Below are 27,296 nucleotides of genomic sequence, written 5' to 3'. Positions count from 1 at the left end.
CGCGGGACCAAGACCTGGCCAGCCTGCCAGTCGCCCAGGCCAAACCAATCTGCACCTTTGCTGAAGGTTCCACCCGGGCCAGCACTGGGGGCGGCCGGGCCTAGAGCTGGGCGCCCGGGCCCCAGGGACTGCACACCCGCCAGAGGTGGGCCTGAGGGGTGGCAGCAGGCTCTCCGCCTGGGACCCAGCCAGCTGGGCAGCTCACCTCTCAACACGAGGCTCTCACCTGTGTCGTCCCCTCCCCACGGCCACACAGACACCCCTGGGGAGAAGTCACAGGCCCCCAGCAGGCCCCGCCCCTGGAGAGGAGGCCAGGGCTGGGCAGGCGGGTGGCCGGCCGGACACTGGACCCGGAAGGGGGGTAGGCGGCTGGGATGAGTGGCGAGCTGTCCATGGGAGCACCCAGCGGCCCCATTGGCACCAGTACAGGCAGGGGCACCTGCAGCAGCTGAGGTACGTGGGGTCCCCGGACTGGTTGGTGTCCGGCTGCCCTCTGGGAGGCAGCGGGCTGAGCTTGTGGTCCTGCCAACCAGGGAGACCCGTGACCACCCTGCTGCTTCCCCTCCCCCCCAGGGCCAGCAGACTCCTTTGGGACTCGGGGCCCCTGAGCCGCCCCCACTCGCAGGACTCACGGGGTGTGCGGTCCTGGGTGAGTGGGGGCTTGGGAGAGGGTCACTCTTGTCCGTCGGGTGGGGAAGGCTGAGAGTCATGGTGTGACAGCGCCCTCGGCCTGCCGGGTGGGGGGTCTCCCTTCTCCCGAGCCCAGATCCAGCCCTGAGACCCTGTATGCTCCCCACGAGCCTTGCCCGCCGGCCCTTGGGCCCAGTGACATGCTTTGGCACAGGTGGGGAGGGGGCTCTCCCACGGACGAGGTCACGCAGGGAAGGAGAGGCGGCTGCCCAGGGACACCTGGGGCCTGGGTTCAGACCTGGCCTCTTGCTCAGCAGCCCCCTGGGCGTTGAAGCCCAGAGGGCCCTGCTTCCCTGAGATCCCCCGTCACCCGCAGAAGCCAGGCCCACAGGCCTTGGCTCAGCCCCTCCACCCAGGCCCACGTTCCGCCCCTTCTGGGAACTGGAGGACAGCCCGCCCTCGCCCTCGGACCTGGCTTCGTTTGCCCTGGCATCTGGCAGTGGCCGGCAGCTGCGTTCAGCCCTGGATGACACCCTGGCGTGAGCGGTGGGTCCCCGTGCTGAGGGCAGCCCCCACACACGTCCTGCTCACTTGCCTTGTGTCTGCTCCGCATCCCGTCATCACACATGCCATGCTGGGGCACCGTAGCGCCTTGCCCTGTGTGGCACTGTGGCACTGTGTTCCTGATGGGAAGACTGAGGCTGGGGTCAGGCCCGCTGCTGCCCACCCTCTAAGGACATTCTGCCGGTGCAGCTGCCTCCAGGCTGGCCCCCCGGATTGCATCTGCTTCTGGCACGGATGAACTGGCACCTCTGCCTGACCATTAGGGCTGTATTTGCCTTCTCCTGTTGGCAGTAAATATTTACTGTCCTCCCTGTCCTCCAGGCCGGAGCAGATCCTGAGGGGCATGGGAGGTGGACACAAAGGTGCCCAAGCAGCCCCCTGCTCTTGAGGGCCCAGTGTCTGGTGGGGGCCAGCCTGGGAAGGAGGAGCGAGACTAGGAACCAGAGGCCTGTGTTCCTGGAAAAGGCCCCCTGGCAGAGTTCCGGCTGGTGTGTGTCCAGCTAGGCTGTGAGTCTTCAAACTGGGGAGCCCGGCCCCTGGACCCAGGCAGGGCTGCACCCCTGGTGCCAGTGCTTCACTGGGTGGGCACCTGTCCCCACCAGGCAAGGTGGTCCGAGCGGTCATTCACAGACAGAACCAGCAGAGGGCGCCAAAGCCCCACTTTTGACAAACTCCCCTTCGCCCTGAGCCGAAAGTCCAGGCGGCAGGTGGACCTCTCTGCAGGGCTCTGCCACCCCTGCTGCCGCTTGCCAGCACTCACAGGGGCTGCGGGGGGTGCCCAACAGGCCGGCTACCCTGAGCTCTGGAGGCGATGGAGTTTAGGAGGGAACGAGGGGACTCCTGGGGGTGACTTTCTTCAGCGCCCACATTGCGGCCCAGCAAACCGAGGCTGGAGGAGGCCGGGCACCTGTGCCCAGCTGGAGCCTTTGCTGAGGGTCTCCAAGGCCTGGGGAAATTGAGGCTGGGGGCTGGGGGGTGTCACTGTCGGGCCAGGAGGCCCCTCGCTCTGATTGGAGCCGCCTCGGCCACTTGAGCCAGGAGGCTCACATGAGGCGGGGGCTGCAGGGACAGGACCCTCGGGCCCGGGAGGCCTTGGAGGGGGTCCAGCTGGGCCAGGGTTCGTTCTTTCCCGGGTCCATGTCCACCGCCCTCCCGCTGCTGGGAGGAGAGGAGGTCCAGGGCAGAAAGAATGCGTGGGGATGGGGGGGTGGTCAGGGGTCTGGGAGCTGTGGAAACAACAAACAGACAGCGAGGTCCTGGGGCGCCCGGCCCCCCGCCCCCTCCGGCACTGTTGTTTCTGGCCGGGGTGCAGGGACAGCGAGGCAGATTCCTTCGAAAGTGGAGACTGGCGGGGGGCCCCTCGGGTCCTCAGCTCACCCCCTGAGCTAGCCCGCCCACTCGGCTCCAACCTCCCGCAGGCCCCTGGCACGGTCTCCAGGAGTCCACTGAGGGGTCCCCAAAGCTGCCACCAGGAGCTGGGCCTGGGTCTGTCACCACCCCACCCCACCCTCCAAGTCTGAGATATGGGATCTTGAGGGCACCCCTGGACCCCCAGGGGTGGGTGCGGGGTGCTGCCCCCCAGTCTCCCTTCCCCCCAGAATGCCCAGAGATACAGACCTGGGTGCAGGCCCCGGAGTGGAGGTGACAGGGTGGGCCCCAGCCAGGCCGGGCTCTGAGCTTGGCCAGGGAGGGAGGTGGGCCCCCAAACCTGCAGCCTGGGAGTCCAGAGCCTGTGGGTTTTGGGGGACCCCACCCTCTGCAGCTCACGTGGATCAGGCTGCTGAACCATCAGAACCAAGTGGGCCTGGGGGTGGGGGGGACGGGGCGGGGGACATTCCACCGGCCTCACTCTGACCCCCTCCTCAGCCCATCTGTGTTTTTGGAAAACAGAGCCGGCGCCCAGGCAGCCCTGCAGCTTGCGGCCGCATCCACACTGTGTCTCAAACTACACGCCTCCCTTCTTCAAAGCCCAGCCTCGCTTCAGAACCTGGCCCCGTTCCCACACAGCCTCCCTCGGGGCACCCTGCCTGCCCCTGCTGCACCCAGGGCCCACTTGCTGGGGACCTTGGAAGGACCCTTCCCTCTCTGGGCCTCGGGTTCCAGGCTGTGGGGCATGTCCTCGTGGTAGCTCCATGCGCAACCAGAACGGGGCTGGGATGAGTGAAGCTGGGGGCTCAGGGTCGAGCCTGAGGCTCGGAACTCATGTTCTGGCCTCCTTGGCCCTCCCCGGTCCTCCCCGGTCCTCCCTGGCCCGCCCTGGCACCCACCCGAGGTCGCACAAGCTCGGCCTGTCCAAAGAAAGCCTCAAGGAGCAGGGGGAGAGCGCGCGTAGCAGGTGGAGGCCTAGCAGATGGGTCTGTCCTTGGTGGCCTGCTGGGGGCGCTTCCTTGAGCAGGTCCTGCTGTGGGGACAGAGACGGCAGAGACGCCAGGCTCTGTGTGGGAGGAAGAGATATCCGGGGACCAGGCGGGGCTGAGGGCCCCCTCCCTCCGGCTGTGCAGCTTAGAGGAGGTCAGATGGGCCGACAGGGAGGCTTCCTGGGGGAGGCGTCCTGTGTCCCCATGCAGGCTCCCTGACCTGAAGGTCAATTCTGCATCTGGCTGTCATGGCTGAGGGGGCAAAGCAAGCCCCAGGATGGCCATGTTCAGATAGCGCCTGTGCCACCTCCCCTGAGCCACCCTGGGAGCCGTGTTCATGCAGAGATGGCGTCCTCCAGGCCCTGGCTGCCAAGGAGGCCCCGGCCAAGTTCTGGAGGACACAGTGGGTCACGTCCTATGGGCGTCTGTCCTCCTGGAATGCCCCCAGCCTGTCGGAGCCAGCGAGAGTGTCCCTTCTGGGCCACTGCAGGCCTGAAGGGTGAGAGTTGGCGGGCCCGGAAGCCAGGGTTTAAGTCCTTGCTCTGTTGCCCATGGCTGTGTGGCCTTGGGAATGTTACTTAGCCTCTCTGGGCCTTGGTCCCCTCATCCATCAAAAGGGAACCAGGAGACTCCCCCTGCCTGGGTGGTTGATATGTGAGTGGGGACCCCTGCCAGGCCCGCGGCCTTGGGGTCAGCAGGTCCTTCTCATCAGGACAAGCAGGTTTCCAACTTCCTTTGTGACCCCGGCCATGACATGCAGGTGAGGAAGCCTGAGGGAGACCTGCAGCCCCGGGCGCTACTTGCAGGGCCTCCCTGTGTGTCTCCAGCAAGCTGCTTCCCCTCCCTGGGCCGCAGAGCCGTGGGGCAGCCCCCGGGCCCGTGCTGCTCCAGGCAGCATGGATGGGGCAGCTGATGCATCTTCCGTGGGGAGAGGAGCCGACTCCGCGAGGACCGGGGCAGCCCATGGGCATGGGGTGGGGTTGCCAGGCCCCTGGCCACTGGGAAGGCCTGCCTGGTCTCCCTCTCCCCAAATTCCAGGGCCCTCTCAGGTGGCAACTTTTACCTGTGGGGGATGGTGGGGGATGGCAGGTGCCTAAGGACCAGCTACCACCCCCCTAGGCTGCCTTTCCATGTGGCCCCAGGAAAGAACGTTCTGGTACCCCTGGTCCTGGGAGTCAGGGGCAAAAACACCTTTGCTTCGGGAGAGTATTACGCTGAACGTGTGTTCACGTGTGTCTGACGGACGCCGACCCACGGGCATCCGGGCCCCGACACATTGGGCCTGTGAGGTGGGAGGGGCGGGGAGGCCCAGAGGTGGCTGGGCCCACCTGGGACGTGAGCCGGGTCAGCCTCCAGGCCTCCTCCTGCCCAGTCCTCTACCCGTCTGGAAACACTGCCATGTGAGCTGCACAGCATGAGCCCTCGGCCCCACTGCTGTGGCCTTGCGGACATTGAGGTGTGTGCCGCCCAGGGCGACCACACCCTGGCCTCTCAGGCTGCCCGTACAGAGGCGGCTGGGTCGTAGGAGGTGCGGGGCTCTGGGGACCGCTGGTGAGTTCAGGACGGGGGTCATGCCACCTCCTCTCTGAAGGTTTGGTGAGGTGGCCCTTCTCTTATCGTGATGACAATACTGATTTCTGGAAGAGCCAGGTGTTTTCTGAGGCTGTGGTTGCACTTCTCCACGTGGCCACAAGGTGCCGGGCTCGGGTCAGATTTGAGAAGCCCTGCGGGAGCGGGTGTCATGCGCCAGATTCAGCTTGCCTCCTGCGGGTCTGGGGTCAGGACGTGGTCCCCAGCAGTCTGCTCCAGAGCCTGTCAGTGATGTGTGGGATTTTACCGCTAGAACACAGTTTCCTCTGATTCTCAGAAACCAGCAGATGCTTTAGGAGGGCGTGCAGGTTTCACCTGTGCTGCAGGCAGCCACCCTGCCACACCCCTGGGCTCGGGAGCCCCCAAAGACAGGCATCCCTTAGAGATCAGTTCCTCATCATCAGTTCCGCAGTGCTGGGGTGGGGGCAGATGAGAACCTCAGGGCTGGGCGCAGAGGTGGGGAGCCCGCCTGGACCCCGACACTGCAGGGGGGCCTCCCCCTTGTAGGAAGAACAATGTCGCTTTGCCACCCAGCCCTCTCCCCAGGGTGCCCCGAACTGTTGCTCCTAAGACCTCTGGGCTGTGTGCTGTAATTCTATAAGTGGCCACCAGGTGTCAGCAGGAGGCCACTTAAGCATCCATGTGGCGGAAACCTGGAGCTGGGGGTTCCTAAGGGTCCCTCGAGTGTCTCCTGAATAAATAGGCGCTGACCTGATCCCCAGGAAGGGATAACCCTCTCCCAGGCCTAAGAGGCAGTGGGGCAATGAGGTTTATGTGTCCACTGTACCCCCAAATTGTCTCTTCCTTCCCTCTACCCTGTGTCCCCACCGTGGACGATACACGGAGTGCGAGGCTGCGGGTCACAGCCCTCACAGCCCCAAAGCTGCAGGTCCTGCCTCAGGGGCACCGCAGCTTGGCTGGTCCCCCTTGGGTCCTCCCCACCCTGACCCGTCCTCTGCTCCCCTCCCTTTGCTTAAATGCTCTGCGTTTCAAGGTTCTGATGGAATAAAATAGCCCTGCACTGGTGTGTTCCTCTTTGGGGCTGTGCCAGAAGTGGGAATTCAGACCAGGGCAGAGCTCAGATTCCACATACTGTGTTAGGGATGGCAGGTGCCACATTTCCAGGAGTTTCATTGGTGGTTTGTAAATGCTACTTCCGTTTCAGCCCCTCAGCTGCCCACCTCCTCAATTTAGGGACCCCCCCCTTTGGCGGGTTGCCCATGGAACCACATCATCTGGCGTGGGGTGAGCCCTTTATCCTCCCTGGCCCCACTGGAGGTTTGGGAAGTCCCAGCTAAATTTCTCCGTAGGGACCTGGAAGGAGCCCTTGTGACATCTGGGCACAGATAAGAGGTAGGGGGCACAGGCCGTGAACACTTGAAGCTGCAGAGCCCAGAGCAGAGCCAGCAGGAGCAAGTGACTGCTCCCCACCCCAAGAACTGTGGGCTGCGTCACACACTCCCCACTGTGTGCCCTGGACCTGACAGGGCCTTTAGCCTCCCTGCATCCCTCCCCACCCAAGAACCCAGTGAGGCACCCCACTTGCCCCTCCTTAGTGTTGTTATGGCTCTGGGGCATCTGCATTTTGTTTAGGACACCCCCAGCTAGATTTAAGTCCCCCCAAGTGTGACTCTTTCCTCCACTGAAAACCCTGTCCTCCCACCAGAGGCCCTATCCCTTTAGCTGAGCAAGGAAATTCAGGAGGGGCCTTGAATGACAAAGGAAGAGGGGGAGAGTTAAACCCCAACACTGGCTGGCAAGCTGGGTGGGGTGGACACCCCAGGGTGCAGGGGTGCAGTGAAGGTAGCGGCTGGTGGCCTTCTGGAAACTACATGTGACTTTGCCATTAGGTGAGTCTTTGCTTTGCCCCTGCTCTATCTGCAGGCTTATGGAAGAAGTTTAAATTCCCAGGGACACTTGGTCTAACCAGGCAGCGCTTGTATCTGGGCCCTTCCCCAGCTGCTGACCACTCTGAGTCTGCGCCTTAGTTGGAGTTTTGGCCAAGCTCAAGAGGCTGTGGACCCCAGTCATCCCACCCAGGGGTGCCTGTGGGCAGGACGCTGCTGCCTGCCATTTGCTGCAGTATTGTCACTGTCCGGCACCACACACATGGTGCAGGGGGTGGTATCAGGTGCCACTGGGGAAGGGAGAAAACTCCCAGGTGAGTCCCCTGCCTCTGGAAGCAAGATGGACATGACCGCACTGTGTTGCAGCTGCATTGGGAGGCCCCGAAGAAAGATTTTTCTGATCTTTCTCGAACCCTGCTTTTCCCCATCATGCCCCGCCCCCATTTTACCCGTGCCACGCCCACTGGTGTGCCGGGGTGTCAAGTGACTGACAAGTGTCAATCTACTGAGGCCCTGCCCACTCTCCACCCCCCCACATAGTCCCACCTCCCAGCTGGCAGGGAGAACTTCCAGCTAATGCCCATGCCCACAAATGTCTTTCTGTCAGCCTAGAGCTGGACCAAATCTCCACCCTGTAACATGCTGTGCCCTGGCGTGGGAAGGTGCCAGAGCCAGTTGCCCCAGCAGCCCCAGAACCACTAAGTTGGCACAAAGCTACCCAAATTTGGAGGGGCTTGGGGAAGGGCATGGAGGGGATGAGGAGGTGAGGGGCAAAACTAATTTCAGTTAGCATTTGAGCAGGTGCCACGCTCAGCGTGGAGAGGCTCTCTTGCTTCTAGGGACCCATTATGATGCACACGCTAAAAGCGCCCTTCACCATCTCTCCAGCCTCAGCTTTGTCCCCCTCCTCCTCCTCAGCGGCAACCCGGCTGGAGGGTCTGGCCACTACAGCCAGAGCGCCCCCTACTTTGGTGGCGACTGCTACTATTGGCCCAACCAGCGGATCACCGGCCAGGCAGTTTCGGCAGAGAGTCTGGGGCACCAGTGACTCCCCCGTCCTCTTTATCCACCACCCAGGAGCTTCAGGGACTACACAGCGACTAGAGGGCAGGTAACTGGTCTGCCCTCCCTAGGGCTGCCCCCTCAGAGTGTGTGAGAAAAGCTGCATTGAGTGTTTGGGTGCAGGTGGGCTGGGGGCTTGGGGCAGCCAACAGGAACGGCGGGACCTCTGCTTCCAGAGGACCCCAGATCCTGGCAAGCTTCGACTTTGGAGGGGACAGGAAAGACAGGTGGAGAGGGGACACTTCCCTCTTCTGTACAGACGCCCACCCGGAGCCACAGAGGCTTTTGCAAGGAAAATAGGTTTTCCCTCACTAATGCAGCAGGCAAAATGGGAGGGGCAGGGGTGGAGGGTAGTGCCCCCGCCCCCAGCAGGAGGGCACAGCTGTTTCTGCAAATGTAAAAAAGCAGGGTTTTTCTGTGTGAGAAGTTCCCTCTTGCTGCATGTCCCCACCCCCGCCACCAAAGACAAACAGGACACTGTGCAGAGGGGCCAGAGCCCCGAGATTTTGGAGTTGTTTTTATATGCATATATACCATTTTGAAAGCAAAGCTTCCCTCTCCCCTACTCCCTACATGTCCCCCTTCACCAAAAAATCCCACCACGTAACTGGAAAGGGGAGTGAGAAGGACGACGAAGGGGCACTGTCCCCTCCCGTCCCACAGCGGGACTTAAAACGTACAGCTTTTCGCCTCCGGACAGTGTGCCGCCCCCTGGCCCCCGTCACGCTCCCCTGCCCGGGGGGCTGAGTGTGGGGCCAGGGCCTGTCTCCAGGCATGCATTATTTTGTGCATGAAGGTTTTGTCCCGCCCACCCAGGCTGGTGTTGGGGGGAAGGGGTTCATTGCTCCAAAGAAGCCCATCTCCCCCCTCAGCCACCTTCAGCCGCCTTCGCAAGGCAGAGCTGTGTCCTCTGCTGTGTGCCTGGCCCCCTCCTTGCTTCTATTCAAGGTGGAAGTGTTGGGGGGAGGAGAAGAGTTTTTATATTGTGTCTGTGATCCCCCGAGGCAGGGCATTTGTGTGCGGCCCCCCAGCCCCCAGGCCCAGGCAGATGGGCCAGCCTGCCCGACAGAAGGGTCTCCTGCTGCTTGGCTGCAGGGAAACCCAGCTCTGGGTGAACCGTGGGCACCTTCCTTCCTCCATGCCCTGTATTTAAAGAAGGAGAGCTGGGGGGCCAGAGGCACAGGGAGGGGAGCCACGGCCCCAGGTCTGACAAGATGACCTGCGGGCCTCTCCACCCAAGAGTCGGGGTGGGGGGGCGGATTTGGTTTGAAAAGAGAACAAATAGGAACACACTCTTTATTTTCCCCAGGGGCCGAAGAGTCACCCCTGAACTTGAGGACGAGCAGCCGGATTCCAGCCCCCAGCCCCAGGGCCCCACATCTCCTCGGGCTCAGCCGCGCGCCCCAGCTGCCCCCCAGCCTGAGCTGCAGCAGGCCAGGGCTGCCCGAGACCCCAGCCCCCAGGTGAGCTGCTGCAGCCTGTGGCCCAGGAGATCTCCGCCGGCTCAGAACTGAGGCGGGCAGCCCACCCAGCCCACAGCGGTGAGTGTCTCCAGACCCCAGGGCAGGGCCCGGTGTCCCCCGGCACAGAGAGCTGTGCTGCAGGCCCAGACCTCCCAGGCCGTTTTAGTTCCCATCTCCCCTTGGGGGAGGGGTGGGGCTCAGAGGGGCTGGGGTGCATCCGCAGAGCTGGGGTGCAGGGCTCCAGGTGCCTCTCTCCCAGGCGGCTGGCTCGGAGGGGGGCTGAGCAGGGACAGTCGGGGTCCTCAGCGGGGAGCTCCTGGTGGAAGAAGGAGGGGGAGGGGGTTGGTGGGGGGGAGGCAGGGGGTCCGGGTGAGGGCGGGAAGGGGAGAGAAGAGGGTTCCAGGGACACTCCTAAGCTGGGGAGACTCCGGGACTCCCAGGGAGGCTGGGCCCAGCTGAGGCAGGTGAGACCCAGTCCTCCCTGCCCTGGGCTGCTGGCTGTGGGGCCTCACACCAGTGCTGTGGCCTCTCTGTGTCCTTATCTGTCAAAGTGGCCGGGGTCACAAGCCTGGCTGCTGATCCCCGCGAGCAGCACGTGACAATGACAAGGCCTAGAGGCTCGGGGGCCTTACGAGTCCCTGTGTCATGATTCCACTGTGTTGAGCCGGCAGGGCTTCCTGTGTGTGAGTGGGGGGCGGGGGGGGGCGACTAGAGAGGTCCAGGGGCCAGATCCTCCTCGGACACCTGGTGGAGCAAGCTCTGTGGTGGTGGCCGCCCCATCCCCTGATAAGGTATTGGGCTGGGAGCGCAGGCTGAGCTGCCCCAGAGGGTCCCGGAGAGCTCTGGAGGCGGAGGCGTGGGCCGTGTCCGTGCACCTGCCCCGCAGCGACAGAGTCCGCTCTTCAGGGCCTGCAGTGAGGGGCCCAGCAGGTGTCCCCTCGCAGGCCGGTGTCGCCTCCGAGAGAGATGCCAAGAACGTTGCTTAAAGGTGTCTTAGTCCAGACTCTACATTAGATGGTGCAATGGCGACGCCTGTGTCCTCCAGGAGAGCAGGGCTCAGCCCCTCTTCTGGGGCCCCCACCCCGCCCATACATACTTCCGACTGACTTCTGGTTTATCGATCACATGGCGTGGGTGTCTTGTGCCGTCGGAGTCCCCGTGTCCGGCGGGGGGCCGGGGTCCCTTGTTTCCAGCCAGGGTGGGAACAGGGTCCTCACCCAGGCAGCAGAGCCCTGCAGGGGTGAGGGAGGGACGATCAGGGGACTCTGAGAACGGAGCTGGGTTTGTCAAATGCTGGGCTTGGTCCCAGGGAAGGGGGGAGCGGCAGCTCGGAGCCAGAGCCGGGGGAGGAAACCGGGGAGGGGAGAGGCAGGACGAGCAGAGAGGGAACTGGCGGAGCAGGCGCGAGGCGGCCGCAGGCCTGGTGCAGGGGCCAGGCTCGCGGGGTGAGTCCGAATCTGGGGGGACGCTTGTGTTGTTGGAATAGGGTTTGTGGATGGGGGGTAGTGCTGGAGCAGGGCCGGGGTGGGGGGGTGGGCCAGGGGATGGTGCTTGGGGCTGAGGTTCCTGCCAGCCAGGCCGCAGCGGAGACCCCCAACCCCATAACATGCTTGGGTTGCTGGCAGGTCCCTTCCTACTGAGGGGCTGGAAGCTGGGGAGGCCCGGGCCACTGGTCCTGGCTAGGGGTGGCCAGGGCCCTTTCTGAGCCCCGCAGTGACCTGGATCTGCCCCTGACAACCCTGCCCTGTTAGCCACACTCGCGACTAATAAGGCGAGAGGTCAGCGGGCAGCCCCACGGGGAGAAAGTGCCTCCGTGCCCCCCACCCCTGGCTCTGATGGCCCAGCCTGGCACCCCAAGGTGGCCTCGGCCTTCCTACCTCCAAGGTCCAGGCGCATGTCCAAGCACCAGCAGAAGCTTCTCCAGGGTTGGTGCCTGCTCAGGGCAGAAAGCAGGGGTGAGGCTCCCCAAAGGGCCACTGGCACCAATGCCCCCAGGCAGCCCCAGCGAAGGGGACAGCCCACCCCCAGCCCGGGGACGCAGGCCTGAGGGGACATGGGGAACCCAGAGCAGGGCCAAGGGGAGCAGAGCCCCTCCTCCGGGACTTGAAATCTTTCCCGGGGGGCCCAGGGAGCTGGGGTCTGCAGAGGGCACTTTCAAAATACGGCCCACCCCCAAATTGCCACGTGGCCACAGAGCAGGGAGTCGCTGCAAAGTGGCCTGGCTTCAGCGCAGGAGGTCCCCTCCTGGGCCTCCCTCCTATAGGCACAGGCCTGAGTGCAAGGACGGGGACTGTGGAAGGCTGTTGGGGAGGGAGGGGGGCGGCGATGGGTGGGGGGAGACAGGCCAGATGTTTTTGGAAAGGGACACGGGGGTGACTGATGCCGACTGGAATTTGAAGGGGGAACATTCCCCACGTGCCTGGGGCTCTGGGTGGAAAATGGACGGTTTTTCATGGGGGGGGGGGTCTCCCTGTCCTGCCAAGCGAATGTGAAAGGCCTGCCTCATCCCTGCCCGGTCCCCACACCTGTCCCATGGCATTAACCCCCGCCTTCCCGGAGAGTCAGGCTTTAAGGGGACCCCCTGCCAGCGGGGTCCCTCTGTGGGGTGACAGTGGGGACAAGCTGTGTCCAGTGTACTGGCCCTAGGGACCTGCCGCTCTGCTCCCCAGCAGTGCCCCCTCCCTGGCAGCCCCTCAACCCACAGCTGCCCCTGGGGCGGCTGGCCCCTGCCCCCAAGGCTGCCCAGTGCCGAGGGGCTGGCCAGTTCCTGGCAGCAGTGCCTTGGGGCTGGGGAGGGTTCAGCAGTTGCCTTTAAGGAACCAGGTTTTCGCAGCCGGGAGAGGGAGGCTTTTCGAGAAAATTCCCTTGGAGAAAACGAAAGGAGACGCTTGACCCCCCGGCCAAGGGCCGGTCCTGCCCCCATCTCCCCCCCCCCATTTTCTCCTCTCCTTTCCCAGTCCTTCCACTCTCTCAATTCCCCAAGCAAAACTGGTTTCGCCCTCCTCCGGGGACTGTTGAAGTCCCCGAGAGCGCCCGCGGAGCGCCGGGGCGAGCGGGGGTGGCCGCCGGGGGTGCTCCCGGGCCCCCGGACCGAGCCAGGGACGAGCCTGCCCGCGGCGGCAGCCGGGCCGCGGCTTCGCCTAGGCTCACAGCGCGGGAGCGCGTGGGGCGCGGCGGCGGCGGGGAGTCCGCGGGCCTCCTCGGAGGCGGCCGACCGGGGAGCCTGGGGACCCCGGAGCGCCCGGGGAGCAGCGCCCCGACGCGCCCCGGGCCGCTCTCGGCTTCCTCCCTTCCAGCCGGCGCCCGCGCGGCCGGGCTTCGGCACCGGGGCGCTCTCAGTGGCAGGAGAAGCGTGCGCCCCGCGGGGTGGGGGACCCGCAGAAGCCCCGCACCGCCTGGAGCCGCCGCCGCGCGGCCAGCGCTCGCGTCCCCCGGGGAGGGCGCCACTGCTCCGCGCGCGCGTCCCCCGACGCCCCGCGCGCTTCCCCGGCCGGCCCGGGATCCTAACCTCTCTCTCGGTCGCAGCCCCGCATCCCCAGGGCTCCAGGCCCCCGGCGACTTGCCCGCTCCTCCCAATTGCAGACACGACTTTTTCTGGGACCTCCCAAAGGACAGCCTGGCTCCAGGGTCCCCCAGATACATTCACCATTTCTCCAGATCACAAGTGGGTTTTTCGGGCACTAACTTCCAGAGACCTCAAAGCACATGAGCCCCTACTGGCTTTCCCAGGTTTCCACTAGTGGCCTCGGTCCCCACCTCACTGGGGATTGTCTCCCAGGCTCTTCGCGGTGTGATCCCACCCATTCGCGCCCAGGTCCCGCAGTGCCAATCCCTCCTCTAGAAAACTTAAACACTGACTCCTGGTCTCGGGGTGAGGCTGCCCAATGTGCCTGACTCCCCAGAAGGTATACCAGTGTTTTTCTGGCATTTGGGCACCGTTCCCCCAAAACACGTGAAGCTCTTTTCCCGCGTCCCCATAATTTTGGACGCCAGGGGCACCCAAGCTTAGCGCCCCTGTTTGGCTCCCCCACACCGCGAAGCCCTGCTCCCTGGGGTTCACGACAGTTTGGGACTTTATCTGCCAAGTTCCACAAACTGATTGGCCCCAAGCTGGGGTCCCTAAATTGTACACAAAGAACCCCAGCCCCCCCCCCAACTCCAGTACAGGAAGCGATGGCCCCAGGACCCTCGGAGTTGGAACGTGGCTTCCTAAGCCTCCACCAAAATTGAGGCTTTCCGCGCAGGGCGCGCTGATGCCCTTGCTGAATCAGAAGCACTCTGCCCTCTGATTCCTGCTTTCCACAACCCTGAGAGCATGATTTCTGGTCCCCCAAACTCACTGAGCAAAAATCTTTTTGTGGGGGCTGCAAAGATAGGAGGCATTTCTCTCCGGAGCTCTCCAAACTCCCTTGCCTATAATCAAGTTCCCTAAAACTTAGACAGAGCTTCCCAGGCCCCAGAGGCACACAGAGCCATTATTGGAGCTGCGTTTAATGATGACAGGGACCATGGGTCATGCAGCTCCCCCAAGTCACAAATGCCCCAGGTATCCTTGGCTCCAGCCAAGCCCAAAGCAAACTCTTGCACAGATCCCATATCTTGTTATGTCAAGCGCTTTGCGTGTCCCAGTAAACAAATAGTCTGAGTGTTTTCTCCACCTCATAACATTCGGAATATTAAAAAATTCCCTGGGCCCCCGGAGCTGACAGACAAGAATCCGGGCTTCCTAAAATTCAGAACTGATTCCCAAATCCCAGGCCAACGCCAGACCCTCTCCCAATCTGGAGCCCCTCCGACTGGACACACTGGACTCCTAAGTATTACGCGCTGTCCTCCAGGCACCCCAAATGCATTCAAAGTGACGCTTTGGTCACAGAAAGGCACTGATTTCTTGGGCTCCAAAGCAGCCCATGCACCCCCGAGTCACCCCAAACTTAGTCAGCATTTCCCGGGTCTCCCTCCGCACTGCAAACTCCCAACTGCGGACACCGGTTCTTCAGGACCCACCGCCTAGACGGTCTTAATCCCTTTTCCCCCAGACCTAGATTCGGATCCTCAGTTCTCCCGAGGACTCTCAAGAACGTCTTTGGACCCCCAGATTCAAAAACTATTTTTCTGGGGCCTCCAAATTGAGGTGCTGCCTGCCAGTCCTCCAAAATAAACTGCAGGGTTTTTTGTTTGTTTGTTTTTTTGTTTTTTTTTTTTTTTACCTTCCACGAAACAATCCGACTTTTTTGGACCATTGATTTATGGGTCCCCTGACTTTATGACCCTTGCCCCAAGTCCCCCTAAATGTAGGCCATTTTCCACGGGCCTCCCAAAATGAAATTGCCCAGATCCCGCCGAAAAAAATATCCCCGGGTCCTGGAAATCCCAGGTATTACAGGCCTGCGGCTGACACCCCTCCTTGCTACTAACCAGGTTCCCTGAAGTTTAGAGATCACTACCTAATGAACAAATCCACGGATCCCCAAAACTGGGGCCCTATCTTACTAGGGTTCCCTAAATGCAGACAGCGCCCGGGAAAATAGGGGCGTTTTTTTTCCTGTTTGCCAAAAATAAACTAATTGAAACCAATTTTTAGAATTAAAATCTAAAATGACCTTGATTTTCTGCGTTCTCCAAATGTACTTTTCACAGCCCAGGTTGCCCCCAGTTTAGACGGTGTTGCTTGAATCTCTAAAGCACCCTGAGGATTTTTCCCGAGGAAGCCACCACAACTACGGAATTTACTGTCCTTCGGGGCCACAAGCCTCCAGGCCACCAACTTGGATTTCTAAACCGTGGAAATCAGCCTCCACTTCCCTCCGCCACCCCGAGGGTCTGCTCAGACCCCCCAAACGTGCCCGCTGTTCTTCTCCCCCCAAATTTTATTTAGAGAATATGCCTCTCTCGGGTTCTGCCAAGTTTCCCGCTGAGACTTCCTCGGTCATCCCCAAATCCTCTTCCCCACAGTCCGGGAGCCCCCACAAGCTTACCGACCCACATGCTGGGGTCCCCCAACTTAAACGCGATCCCCTGTCCCCCAGATTCACCGAGTGATTTCCCTGGTCCTCAGACTGGGACTCTTTTACTGGAGTCTCGAATTTAGCCATTAATCACAGTTCTCCACTCCGACGCAGGCTCCCTTGGGTCCCCACGTCGGGGACATGGGTTCTCTTGCCTGCAAATCAGGCTGCTCTGACTTGCATTCAGGCCTTTGGGCATTGTTCCCCGCCCGCCGCGGTCTCGGTTCTCCCCCCATCCCGCGCACGACGGGCACTGGGTCTGGGCCTCTTGGTGTCTCCTACAAGTCCCCGGAGCTCCTCGGACTTGGGAACTGTCTCTTGCGTTCCCCAAATACACTCGGCCCGGCAGTGTGTCCGCCAGGACGTAGGCAGAGCTTCTCCCGCGTCCAGGAAAACGACTGGGCATTGCCCCCAGTTTCCCCCAAATTTGGGCATTGTCCCTGGGTCTTCCAACGGACTGGGCGTTGCCCCCGGACACTGCGGACTGCCCCCGGGGTCTCGCTCACCTTCAGCGCGTCCACCGCCCGCTGCAGAGCGCTCGCTCTCCGTCTCTCGGCTCCCAGCGCGCTTGGGGACGCAGCCTCCGGGCCTCCAGCCTTGCGGTGAGCTCCCCGTCGCCTCGCGTGTCCCGGCCCGGCTCCCAAACCCACTCGCCGCCGTCCCGCTGGGGCTGGCACTGGCCTCCGGCGACTGCCGGGGACACGGGAGCGGAGCGCGGGAGCCTGCTGCAGGCCAGCCCGTCGGCCGGGCCGCGCGCCCTGAAACGCGCGCGGCTTTCGTTTGCTCTTTGCAAAGGTCACAACCGTGGGGAAAACGCCTCGGCGGCCCCCAAGCGGGGCAGGCAGGGCGTTGGGAAGGAGGGACACGCGGGAGAGGAGCACCCCGCTGGGGCGGCGCAGCGCGGCGCCTCCAGCCGCCGGGCGGAGGATCCCGGGAGGCGCGCGCGGAGCGCGGGCGAAGTGATTGATGGCGGAGCGAGGGGGCCAGCGGATCGCGGGCTTCCGCCGGCGGCGGCCCCTTCCCCTCGGAGGGACTCGGGCGGCCGGGGTTTCTGGGGGCGGGCGGGGCGCGGGGGCTTGTGCGTGGTCTCCACTTGGTAAAAATCACAACGACTTTTTACGTCGCCCCAACTCTCCAGGAGATGGTTTCCCCAGACCCCCAAATTATCGTGGTGGCCCCCGGGGCTGAACCCGCGTCTACGCAAGGCCAACGCGCTGAGGACGGGGGAACCATTATCCGGATATTTTGGGTGGGCCCCCAAAGCGAGCTGCTTAGACGCGCCCCGGTGAGCTCGGTCCTGCAGGTAGGCTTGGAGCGAGGTTCCCCGCCCTGCTCCTCTCTCTTCGGGCAGGCGCGGCCAGGCCGGCCGGCCCTCCCCACGTACGGCACCTGGCGGCCGCCGAGACGACTCCCCGGTTCCCGCGCGGCACCGGGGGGCGCTCGGGCTCTGGCTGCGGCTCGAGGCGCTGCGCCTGCTCGGGCAGGTGGAGGCTTCACGCCGGGCCCGCGCCCAGGGACGACCCCTTACCCCGCAGGTCCCAGCGGGACTCGGGGCCCCCGGATCCAGCGTCTAGCCACCTGTGCCCGCACCGCCGCGAGGGCTTGTGACACCTACCACCCTGGCCGCCCCGCGTCCCCCCGCGCACGAATGTAGGGATCCTGACACCCCGGAACCTAAGACGGGGCCCCCATACACTTTCGTACAGCGATTCGGGATTTCTCTCGAACTCTGCAGATCCCTGCCCCCAATCCAATCTCGCACCCGCGCACCCCACAGCCCCCTCCCCGCCGCCCCCCCGGACCCCAAGCCCACCCCCCCCCGTCTCGAGTTGCGGGGGCGGTCCGGGGGCGGGGCGAGGGCCCCGCGGGCGCCCATTGGCGCGGGCGCACGGCCAGCGGGGCCTGAGCGGGCGCCGCGCCGCAGGGTGGCGCGGCTATAAGAGCCGGGCGTTGGCGCCCGGAGTTCGCCTGCTCTCCGGCGGAGCTGCGTGAGGCCAGGCAGGCCCCCGGCCCCCCCTTCCGGCCGCCCCCGCCTCCTGGCCCACGCCCGCCCGCGCTCGGCCCGCCAGCGCCTCCACCCGGCTGGCGGCCCCGCGTCGACGCCGTCCGTCGCTACGCTGCTGACTCCCATCTCGGGCGCCGTCGGCGGGGCCGCGCTCCGCCGGCCTGCGGATCCCCCGCCGCCTCCTCCTCATCTACCTCAACGCCCGTCCCGCTTCGCCCGAGGAGGCGGTCCCCCCCGCAGGCAGTCCGGCTCGCAGGCCGCCGGCGTTGTCATCCCCCGCGCTCCCCCCCAGCCCTCCCCGGCGCGCAGCCTGGCCGCTCCCCCTCCTCGCTGCGTCCCGAGCGGCCCCGGCGCCGCCGCCACCGCCCCCCCACCCCCGAGGCCCGGGCTCGCGACGGCCGAGGGCTCCGTCGGCCCAAACCGAGCTGGGCGCCCGCGGCCCGGGTGACGCCTCCGCTCCGCCCCCCTCAGCACCTTCCCCGGCCCCCGACGTTGCGCCCTCTCCCTCGCTTCTCTGCGCTCCCCAGCCCCTCTCCGGCCTCTGGTCCCGGCCCTCTCTTCTTCCGCAGCCTTCCCTGTGCTCCCTCCCGCCCCCCCAGCTCCTTGCCTCCAACTCCCTCCCCTTCCACGCCCGCCCTCTCGCCTTCGCCGTCCCAAAGTGGATTAATTATACGCTTTCTGTTTCTCTCTCCGCTCTCCTCTCCCGCTGTGAGCCTGCCCGCCTCTCGCTGTCCTCTCTCTCTCTCTCTCGCCCTCTCTTCGGCCCCCCCCGTTTCACGTTCACTCTGTGTCTCTCACTATCTCTGCCCCCCTCTATCCTTGATACAACAGCTGACCTCACTTCCCGATCCCCTTCCCCCCCCAAAAGTACAACATCTGGCCCGCCCCAGCCCGCAGACGGCCCGTCCTCCCCAAACAATCAGACGAGTTTCCCACCCCCCCAAAAAAAGCCATCCCCCCGTTCTGCCCCGTCGCACATTCGGCCCCAGCGACTCGGCCAGAGCGGCGCTGGCAGAGGAGTGTCCGGCAGGAGGGCCAACGCCCGCTGTTCGGTTTGCGATACGCAGCAGGGAGGCGGGCGGCCCCTGCGCCGGCTTCCAGGTAAGCGGCGTGCGGGCCGGGCCGGGCCGGGAGGGGCGGCGGCGGGGCCCCGGGCAGAGCGGGGTGGGGGGCTCTTGGTCACATTCCCTGTGGCGAACCCTGCGCGCTCCCCAGCGCCGCGGAGGAGGGGGTGGGGGGGGCCGGGGCAGGGACTTTGGGAAGTGCCAAGGGAGGTGTGAGCTGCTGCGAGGCGACTTCCTGGTCGCTTTGCGGGTGCAGGGGGGTGTTGCTGAAAGTTTGTGATTTGTGCCGTGCGGGGGCGGGGGGCTGTGTAATGAGGAGGGCGCAAAGCTCAGAAACCCACCCTGGTATGTTGACTCGGTGCCAGCAAGACGGAGAGGAAAACTGGGTGGGCGGGGCCAGGATGGAGCGAGGGGGGCTGAGTTGGCAAAAGAGTCCTGCCAGACGCCACATTTGCAGCGCCCCCCCCACCCCACGGCCTCCCTTTCCCCGTCCCCAACATTTCCAACCAGGAGTCTGGGGAGAGGGCCTGGTCCAGGGCTGGGAAGGGCAGGACCGTGCAACCCCAGCGAGGGTAACTGCCCCTGCCCCAGTGGGCAGATGGAAGTTTCCATACAAGGAGGTGGAAAGCAGCCCCCTCCCTGCCCCCCCCCATTGCCCTGTGCTGAGATGGGGGGGGGCTGCGTGCAGGACGAGCCCCCCGCCCCCATGGTACTTTGCTAGGAGATGGTGGGGCTAGCGGTTGGGGGTGCAGAAGAGAAGCGAATGGCTGGGAGGAGGGAGGGGGCGGGAGCAAAGGGGGCGGGGGGAGTGGTCAGTGCGAGAGGGGTGGGGGTAGGGTGGAGCCGGGGCTGGGAGGAGCCGGCTCAGACATAAAAGCTGAGGCACTGACCAGCCTGCAAACTGGACATTAGCTTCTCCTCTGAGGCAGCCTCCCAGCTTCCTCCTCCTCCTCCTCCTCCTCCTCCTCCTCCTCCTCCTCCAGCCCCAGCGAGCCTCCTGTCCAGCTGCAGCAGGTAACCGAGGCTGTTGAGCACAGACCTGCTGCCCTCCTGCTCCCGCCTGCCGGCTGCTGAGCGCCGGCCTCGGGCCTCAGCCCCCTCACCCCCCACCCCCCACCCCCCCCACCCCACCCCCGCCTCTGCCCTCCCTTGCCCCCCCCAACCGGTGTGCTCACCTGGCCCGCACCTCTGCATGCTTCCTGTCCAGTCTTCTCTCTGCTGCTGCCCTGGCCTGGACCCCACGCTCCGTGGCTGGGGGATGCGGAAGGATGGAGCTGCTGCTCGGACGGCCCCGAATCACTGGCTGACCACATTTGTTCTTAGAGTTTGGAGGGGGCAGCAGTGGGGTGGCGGGAGACGGGCTGGGGGGGAGGAGGTGAGGGAGGTGGCCCTCCGAAGGCCTTCGAGGAGCTGGCCCCGCGCGTCAGGGGCTTACGGGAGACTGTGCCTCCTCCAGCCCCCTCCTCTCCCACACGATTTATTGCATCAAAGTCCCCATGGGCCAAGCCCGCAGCAGCCGGGAAGGGTCACGCTCTTTGGTGCCCCTGTGCTCACTGGGTGTGCAGCCTGGGAGGGACACACGTGGGCAGGCCCTTCTTCCAGTCGCATCAGGGTGCCCGCAGGCTCAGGGGCCGTGACTGTGTCCCTCAGAGGGGCTCTCACCTGAGTCTTTGCTAGGAGTCTGCAGGTGGGGCCTGCCTGCCCAGGGGGCTTCCGCCTTTGAGCAGCACAGGGGTGGCTTGCTTTGTCTAAAGAGAAGCCCAAGTGCCTTCCCAGGCCCTCAGCCTCTTAAGGGGCCTGGTTCGCTCTCTAGCTCCAGGCCTGCAGCCACACAGCCTTGCGAGGGGGTGTGTCCCAGGCGGGGCCCTGAGGGACCTGGGGCCTGGCCTCCAGGTAGCCTGACCTGTTCTCTCCAGCTCCCGGGGTGCTATTTGGCACCCCAAGTGGAGAGGGGGCGCTGGTGGTCCTGGAGGGACCTGACTCTGGGTGTGGTTTGAGGCCGGGAAAGGAGGCTTTTGGTTTTGGTGTGTTTGGGATGCCCAGCGCAGACTGCAATCGAGAGAGGGGGCAATTCGGACCCCCTGGGAGTGTGGCTGGGACCCATGAGCTCTCTGCCGGGGCCTCGACCCAAGCTTCGCTCAGCCATAGACTCGGGGGATAGGCAGTGGGGGAGGCGGGGAGGAGAGACTAGTCCAGCAGGACCCCCTGTTGCTTTGCGGGGTGGGGATGGGGTGGGGGTGGGGGGCTGGTCCTTCTGGAAGCCTTGCTCAGCTGGTCCTCTGGGATGTACATGCCCCGTGGTGGGGTGGGGCCCTCTGCCATCCTGGCTGGTGCTGGGAGGCCCGAGGTGTGGCCACTGCCCTGTGCTGGCCCCGCCCCCATGACATCATAGGACGGAGGCCAGGTCCAGTGTCCAGCACTGGCCCCCGCAGCTCCGGGTGTGGCCGAGCCCCTGCAGTAATGACGATGGGGAGATGGGGACAGCGACCCCCATGTGAAGTTCCCGGCCCGGTCCCCACCAGAGACGCGCTTCACCCACGGCGGCTCTTCGCTCTGGGGTGGGATTCCATTCTGTGTCCCGCCTGCCTCGGCCACGAAAGCGCCTTTCACTTCTGTGGCTGAAATGATTGACGAAGGGCGCAGCCGTGCTCGAAAGCCGCAGCTGGACTTTCGGGGAGGAGCCGGCGGGGCTTCGTGTCTCCGACTGGAGCAGGTCCTCATCCCTTAGAGGCCCCCTCCTCTTGAGACATGCTGGCTGGGCGGGTGGCAGGAGAGGCCTGGCCCTGGACGTGGCGGGCGGCGGGCTCACGCCTCTTGTCTTTGCCCCCAGATTCCAATGGGGATCCCGATGAGGAAGCCGCTGCTCGTGCTGCTCGTCTTCTTGGCCTTGGCCTCGTGCTGCTATGCTGCTTACCGCCCCAGTGAGACTCTGTGCGGCGGGGAGCTGGTGGACACCCTCCAGTTTGTCTGCGGGGACCGCGGCTTCTACTTCAGTAAGTAGCTCAGCGGGGCACGGGGGCGGGGCGGACACAGCAGGTGCTCCATCGGTGCTGCCCCGGTACCTGTGCGGGTCCTTCGGGATGGATGGTGTGGGGGACGGGGGGCGGGGGGCGGCCAAGGGAGGACCTCTCCTCCGAGGGTCTGAGACTTCAGAGCGGGGGCGCCCTGGCCGTGCGCAGTGATTGGCACCTGCCATGTGCCTGGCTGGGGCTCACACCCCCTGACGTTCCTGCAGCGTGACTCGAAACGGGAAACCGAAGGGACGGGTGGCACGGGGTGGGGAGGCAGACCGTGAGTGGCAGGCGTGCGAGGGGTTCTTTCGGGCGGGGTGGCCCAGGCAGGCCCCACAGGATGACAGCCTGTCCCCTCCTGCTCCTCCTTGACCTGCCCACAGCCAGGGCTGCAGGCACTGACATTCACCCATGGTATTGTGGTGCCTGACGTCTTGGCAGTGGGCATGGGTTCATGGACTGTTGGATTGAAAGTGGAATAAGATGGGTTGAAAACCAATAAGAATAAAGGCGCGTGTGGCTGGCGGCATCTGCGAGAGGTGACCGCTGCCCTCCCTGGGGTTGGGCTTTGGGTGGGTTCCCATGGGTGGGGCGGGCCGCCATGCAGGGTGCCCGCCTGCTGGCCTCAGAGTGCTTTGCCGTCCTCATCTTTCTCTCTGGCCCCCGTCCCGCTCCTGAGGCTGGCTGGCTGGGCCCGCGGAGACCTCCGCTCCCGCCTCGTCTGTGCCCAGGGAGCAGGGTGGACCCTCCCTTGGGCTCTTGCCTGCACCTCCCAGCAGGCTGGGCCTCAGTGTCCTTACCTGTAGGATGGGTCAGGGGCGTCCTGGAGAGAGTCCTCGGGACAATGGGGAGGCTGGGGGCAGGCCCAGCCTGACCCTGAAGGTGGGAGTGTGTGCTCCCCCTGGGCTCAGCCAGCCGCGCTTGGGGCCGGGAGGGGGTGGGGGACGTGGCTGGGGCAAGTTGTCAAGGGCCGCGAGGCTCACCCCCGCCCATCGCTCCCCATGTGGCAGCCTCTTCTGCAGCCTCTACTTACCCACCCTCTGAAATGGGCTGAAAACACCCATCTTGGCATGCCAAAGCTTCTCTGTAAAAAGCGTTGCTGCTTCTTGATGCTTCTGAGGCCCCTGCCTGCCCTGGCCTCTGAGCCCTCTCTCTCCTGCCTCGTTTGGGGGCAGGGAGTGGCACCATAGAATCTGGCGCTGGGCCTGGGGAGCGGCCCCCTCGTGCCAGGCTTCCCCGAAAGGAGGGCTGGGCTGAGCTCCCGACCCTCTGGACCCCTTACCAGGACCCCTTACCAGGGGCTTCCCCCCCCCCCCCCCCGGTGGCGGCGGGCTGGGCTGGGGCCTTTTCCTTGCAGCCGAGTCGGAGCTGTCGGAGGCGAGGGCGAGGACGGGAAGAGAGGAGGGCGTGGTTTCTGCTGGTCCTCACTCCTCTCCTCCCGTCTTCCTCCTCCTCCTCCCATTCCCACCTGTGTCTCCGGGTCCCGGGGCCGCAGGCTGCCCAGGCGCCTGCTGATCCATTGGGGACCGCACTCGGGTCCCCGCTGGCCTTCGGGTCAGGGCCACGGCCACCTATTTTCCAAACAGCCTTGGGTCGAGGCCCAAGAGGCTGGGCCCGGTTTAAGGACGGGGAGGGAGGCGCCAAGAGGCCAGGGGCTGGTCCCGAGCACGCCCGCACCCGCTCACCCCCGCTGTCCCCTCTCCTTCCCCGGGGGGCCCCTGTGCACCCCACTCTCACTTCTTCTGCTCGAGGCCACGAGGCTGGCTGTCCCCGCAAGGTGACCGGGCGTCCTGTCTGGAGGGCGGGGGCCGGGGCGGCTGGGGGCACCGTCCGTGCCCGGGGCCCCTGTGCTGACGTGCCCTCCCCTTGGTCCTGTGGGACTTCCAGGCAGGCCGGCAAGCCGCGTGAACCGCCGCAGCCGTGGCATCGTGGAAGAGTGCTGCTTCCGTAGCTGCGACCTGGCCCTGCTGGAGACCTACTGCGCCACCCCCGCCAAGTCCGAGAGGGACGTGTCGACCCCTCCGACCGTGCTTCCGGTAAGGCAGCCCCTCTCTCGGCAGCGCCCCCCCCCCGGGGGGGGCTGTCTCCTCTGAGCCGGGGGACCGGGGCGCAGCCGGCTCTTGGGCTTCAAGTGCTGCCAGAGGGGCCTTCCCCGCTGGGGACCCTGGCCAGAAGCCAGGGCAGTCTTCGCTCTGTCGCAGGGCAGGCAGGCAGGAGGACCCCGCAGAGGTTGTTGTTCTGGGACAGGGGCTGGGGGGCCAGGCCCCCCCCTGACGGGCCCTTCCCCTCTCAGGACAACTTCCCCAGATACCCCGTGGGCAAGTTCTTCCGCTATGACACCTGGAAGCAGTCCGCCCAACGCCTGCGCAGGGGCCTGCCGGCCCTCCTGCGCGCCCGCCGGGGTCGCACGCTCGCCAAGGAGCTGGAGGCGGTCAGAGAGGCCAAGCGTCACCGACCCCTGACCGCCCGTCCCACCCGAGACCCCGCCGCCCACGGGGGCGCCTCTCCCGAGGCGTCCGGCCATCGGAAGTGAGCCAAATTGTCGTAATTCTGCGGTGCCACCATCCACCTCGTGACCTCCTCTCGACCGGGACCGCTTCCATCAGGTCCCCCTTCTGAGATCTCTGTACCCTTCTGTCTGCGGGCATCTCCGCCCCGGGCCCCGTGCCCCAACCTCCCCATGTCAGGCTAGTCTCTCCTCGGCCCCTTCCATCGGGCCGAGGGCATCCAAACCACAAACCCAATTGGCTTGGTCTGTATCTCCCCCCAAATTATGCCCCCAATTATCCCCAAGTTACATACCAAAAATTGAACCCCTCAACCACACCCACATACAATCAGCCCCCGTAAAACGAATTGGCATCTTTAAAACACCAGAAAAGCGAATTAGCTTTAAAAAAAAAAAAACCCAAAATATCAATTAGCTGAAAAAAAAATACTAAAAATAAATTGGCTTAAAAACAATTGGCAAAATAAAAGAATTTGGCCCCCCCCTTCCTTCTCTTTCTTTTCGGACCTTGAGTTAAATTGGCTGTGACCCATCATCCAAGAGAAAGGAAGGGACCAAAATTTGCAGGTAGGCTTGTCGCCGCTCACAGCCATCTCCCTCCTCCTGCCACACCCTCGCCGGCCACTGGCGGTGTGGCACCAAGGACCCAGTCCCGTCCTCTCTCTAGTCCCATGACCGAGACCGCGGTGGAGTTGGCTGGGAGACCCCGTGAGATCAGAGGAGGGGAGCACGGAACCAGAAACCCAAACCTGCACAGGTACAACATGACTGGCCCCCCGCACAGCCCAAGACCTCTCATCTCAGTCCCCACTTAAAAAGCACCTGTACCCACACGCATCCCTGCAGAAACACACACACACACACACACACACACGCACGCACGCACGCACACACGCGCGCACGCACGCGCACACACACACTCATGCGTATACACACACACACACGCACGCACGCGCATCCACACACACACACACTCGTGCATACACACGTGCGCGCGCACACACACACACACACACACTCTCTCTCTCTGTGGGATCCCTGAGCCCAGCTATGTAGATTAGACCCCGGTCCGTCCCAAATTCTTCTCAAAGCTGTCCCGAGATGAGAGATGAGGTTTTCATGTCCTGTGCTCTCCTCCCTTCCCCTGGGATGTGCCCTAGGGTGGGAGAGGGTGTGTCCCAGGGCTCAGCAGGCGGTCCCATCTTCCCGAGACGGGAGAGATCCCCTCCTTCTCGGCGCCTGTCCCCACAGCCCCCACAGACACCCCCCCCCCGGCATGGCACCCATGCACCTGCCATCGTGCCCAGTAGGGGATGGGTTTGGCGAGACTGGAGATGGCTGTAGCCAGTGAGACATGCCCTGCCACGTAGCCTGACCCCCTGGGTGTGCTCTGTGAGATCTGGGGACCCCCAGCACACCTAGGGATCATCTTTGCCAGCCTCCTGGGGAGCCTCTCAGAAATGGGGGCCCCCAGAAGGCTGGCAAAGGTGATGGGGAGCGTGGGAAGTCTGGCGGTTGGCGGGGTGGGTGGGGGGCAGTGCGGGCTGGGTGGGGGGTGCTCCGGGGTCGGAAGTGGTCCAGCAAGGTTTTGGACACAAAGTCAGGAGGAAGGAGTGACGAGGAGACTTGCAGAATTACAGGTAGAATCAGGAACCCACATCGACGCCAATTGATCTATCCCCCCCTTTGATTGTTTTCTCCTGGGGCTTTTTTCCTTTTTTTTTTTTTTTTTTTTTTTAATCCCTCCTTAGCTTTTTACGCGCTCAACACCAAATTAAACGTACTCCCCACCCCACGTAACAGGGGGGCGGTGACCGAAGGACGAGGAGCACACGAAGCCACCATCCGTCACCTTGGCGGCACCAGCCGCTGTCCTGCCCTCCGCCATTTATCGCCCTTGATTTGATTTTTGTTTTGCTCTGTCCCTGTCGCTTGGGTGGAGTGGAGAGGGGAGCCTCTGTGGGGGCGCCAGCCACTGCGCCCCCCAGAGATGTCAGGGGAATGGAGACGGCTGCTGCCCAGCCTGGCTCCCGGGGATGGTGGCTGGTCCTCGGGGGTCCTGAGGGGTGGAGGAGGGGGCCTGGAGGTGTCTCCCCAGGTGTCAGGAAGGTGCTCGGTGGCCACCAGGGTGGGGCCCCCGGCTGGCCCACCGGCCGGGGGGAAGGGGCTGCAGAGGCTTGAGTGAGGGGCTCCGTCGGGCGGGAGCAGGTGGCCGCCTTCCGTGCACTTGGGAGTCCTCTCCGCACCCCTCGCTGACACCGCGCCCGCCTCTCAGCGCCCCGTCTGGCCCCCAGAAAGCTCGGAGCTCTGCGGGGCTTCCTGGGGTCCAGGCGGGGTGAGGTGGGGCAGTAGGAGAGGTCCAGAGGGATGAGCCCTGCCGAGCAAGAGAGCTGCGAGCGTGTGCGACAGCTGGGGTCACCCGGGCCCCGAGGCCCTCGGGTCTGGCGGTACCGACCCAGCCACCGTCTCGGCGCCTAGGGCTGCGGCAGGGACCCCGGGCGGCTGGGAGGTTTACCTCACCCCCGTCTCTGCCCCCAGCGCAGCCCCCCTGCACAGCAGCCCGACTAGCCAGCTAGAGGCCCGAAGCTTCTGGGCCCCGGTGACGGGGCTGGCACGACCCTGGGGGCGGTCCGTGCCAGCCCACCCGAGGCACAGAGGACCCTTGGCCGGCGCCCGGGGAGTGGGCCATTCGGACCATTGGACAGAAGCCTAAAGAACCAAATTGTCCCCATTGGAGACCAACAGATTGGCCTGAGATCCAAAGCGCAAGGTGCCCCAAATTTCTGCCCACTCAGCCGGACGCCCACGCACCCCAGGCTATCTTTGCCGGGCTCCGGGGGCGTCGGCCGAGCCTCCTCTGTGCCCCCAGCGAGCAGCTCTCCAAGGGTCGCGACCATCAGACCCCGGGCCCCCTCTGACCTCCGTGCCCTGCTGGTGGCCCTCCAACTGTCTCCTCCTGAGGCTCCCTGTCCGTCTTCAGCGGGACCCCCTCTTGGGTCCCCGCAGCATCGCCGAGGACCCCCACGTGCAGACCACCGAGTGTCACCTTGCCGGCCGCCCAGCCCACCTCGCGGCCGTGTTCGCCTCCACTCGCCCCTAACATGCTGGTACTTCTGGCAGAATCCACCGCTGGGGTTCTGTCTTTAACCTTTAATGCTCGCAGTCCCAATAAAGCATTTAAATTTA

The 27,296-nt window shown here is 64.5% G+C and overlaps 1 protein-coding gene across 17 annotated transcripts; it reads left to right on the top strand.

The window, feature by feature from the left end:
• IGF2 (insulin like growth factor 2) lies at positions 62-27,296 on the top strand. 17 transcript variants are annotated; one of them, XM_021080621.1, is made up of 6 exons: positions 62-453; positions 7,907-8,099; positions 9,360-9,591; positions 21,421-21,583; positions 23,489-23,637; positions 23,895-27,296. In XM_021080621.1, exons 4-6 carry the CDS (start codon positions 21,427-21,429, stop codon positions 24,132-24,134), a joined length of 546 nt encoding a protein of 181 aa, XP_020936280.1. In that variant the 5' UTR covers positions 62-453; positions 7,907-8,099; positions 9,360-9,591; positions 21,421-21,426; the 3' UTR covers positions 24,135-27,296.

The sequence above is a fragment of the Sus scrofa genome, chromosome 2 (assembly GCF_000003025.6).
Source record: "Sus scrofa isolate TJ Tabasco breed Duroc chromosome 2, Sscrofa11.1, whole genome shotgun sequence".
NCBI classification, from domain to species: domain Eukaryota; kingdom Metazoa; phylum Chordata; class Mammalia; order Artiodactyla; family Suidae; genus Sus; species Sus scrofa.
The sequence above is the reverse complement of the archived record's forward strand: the minus strand, read 5'-3'. Positions and strand labels throughout refer to the sequence as shown.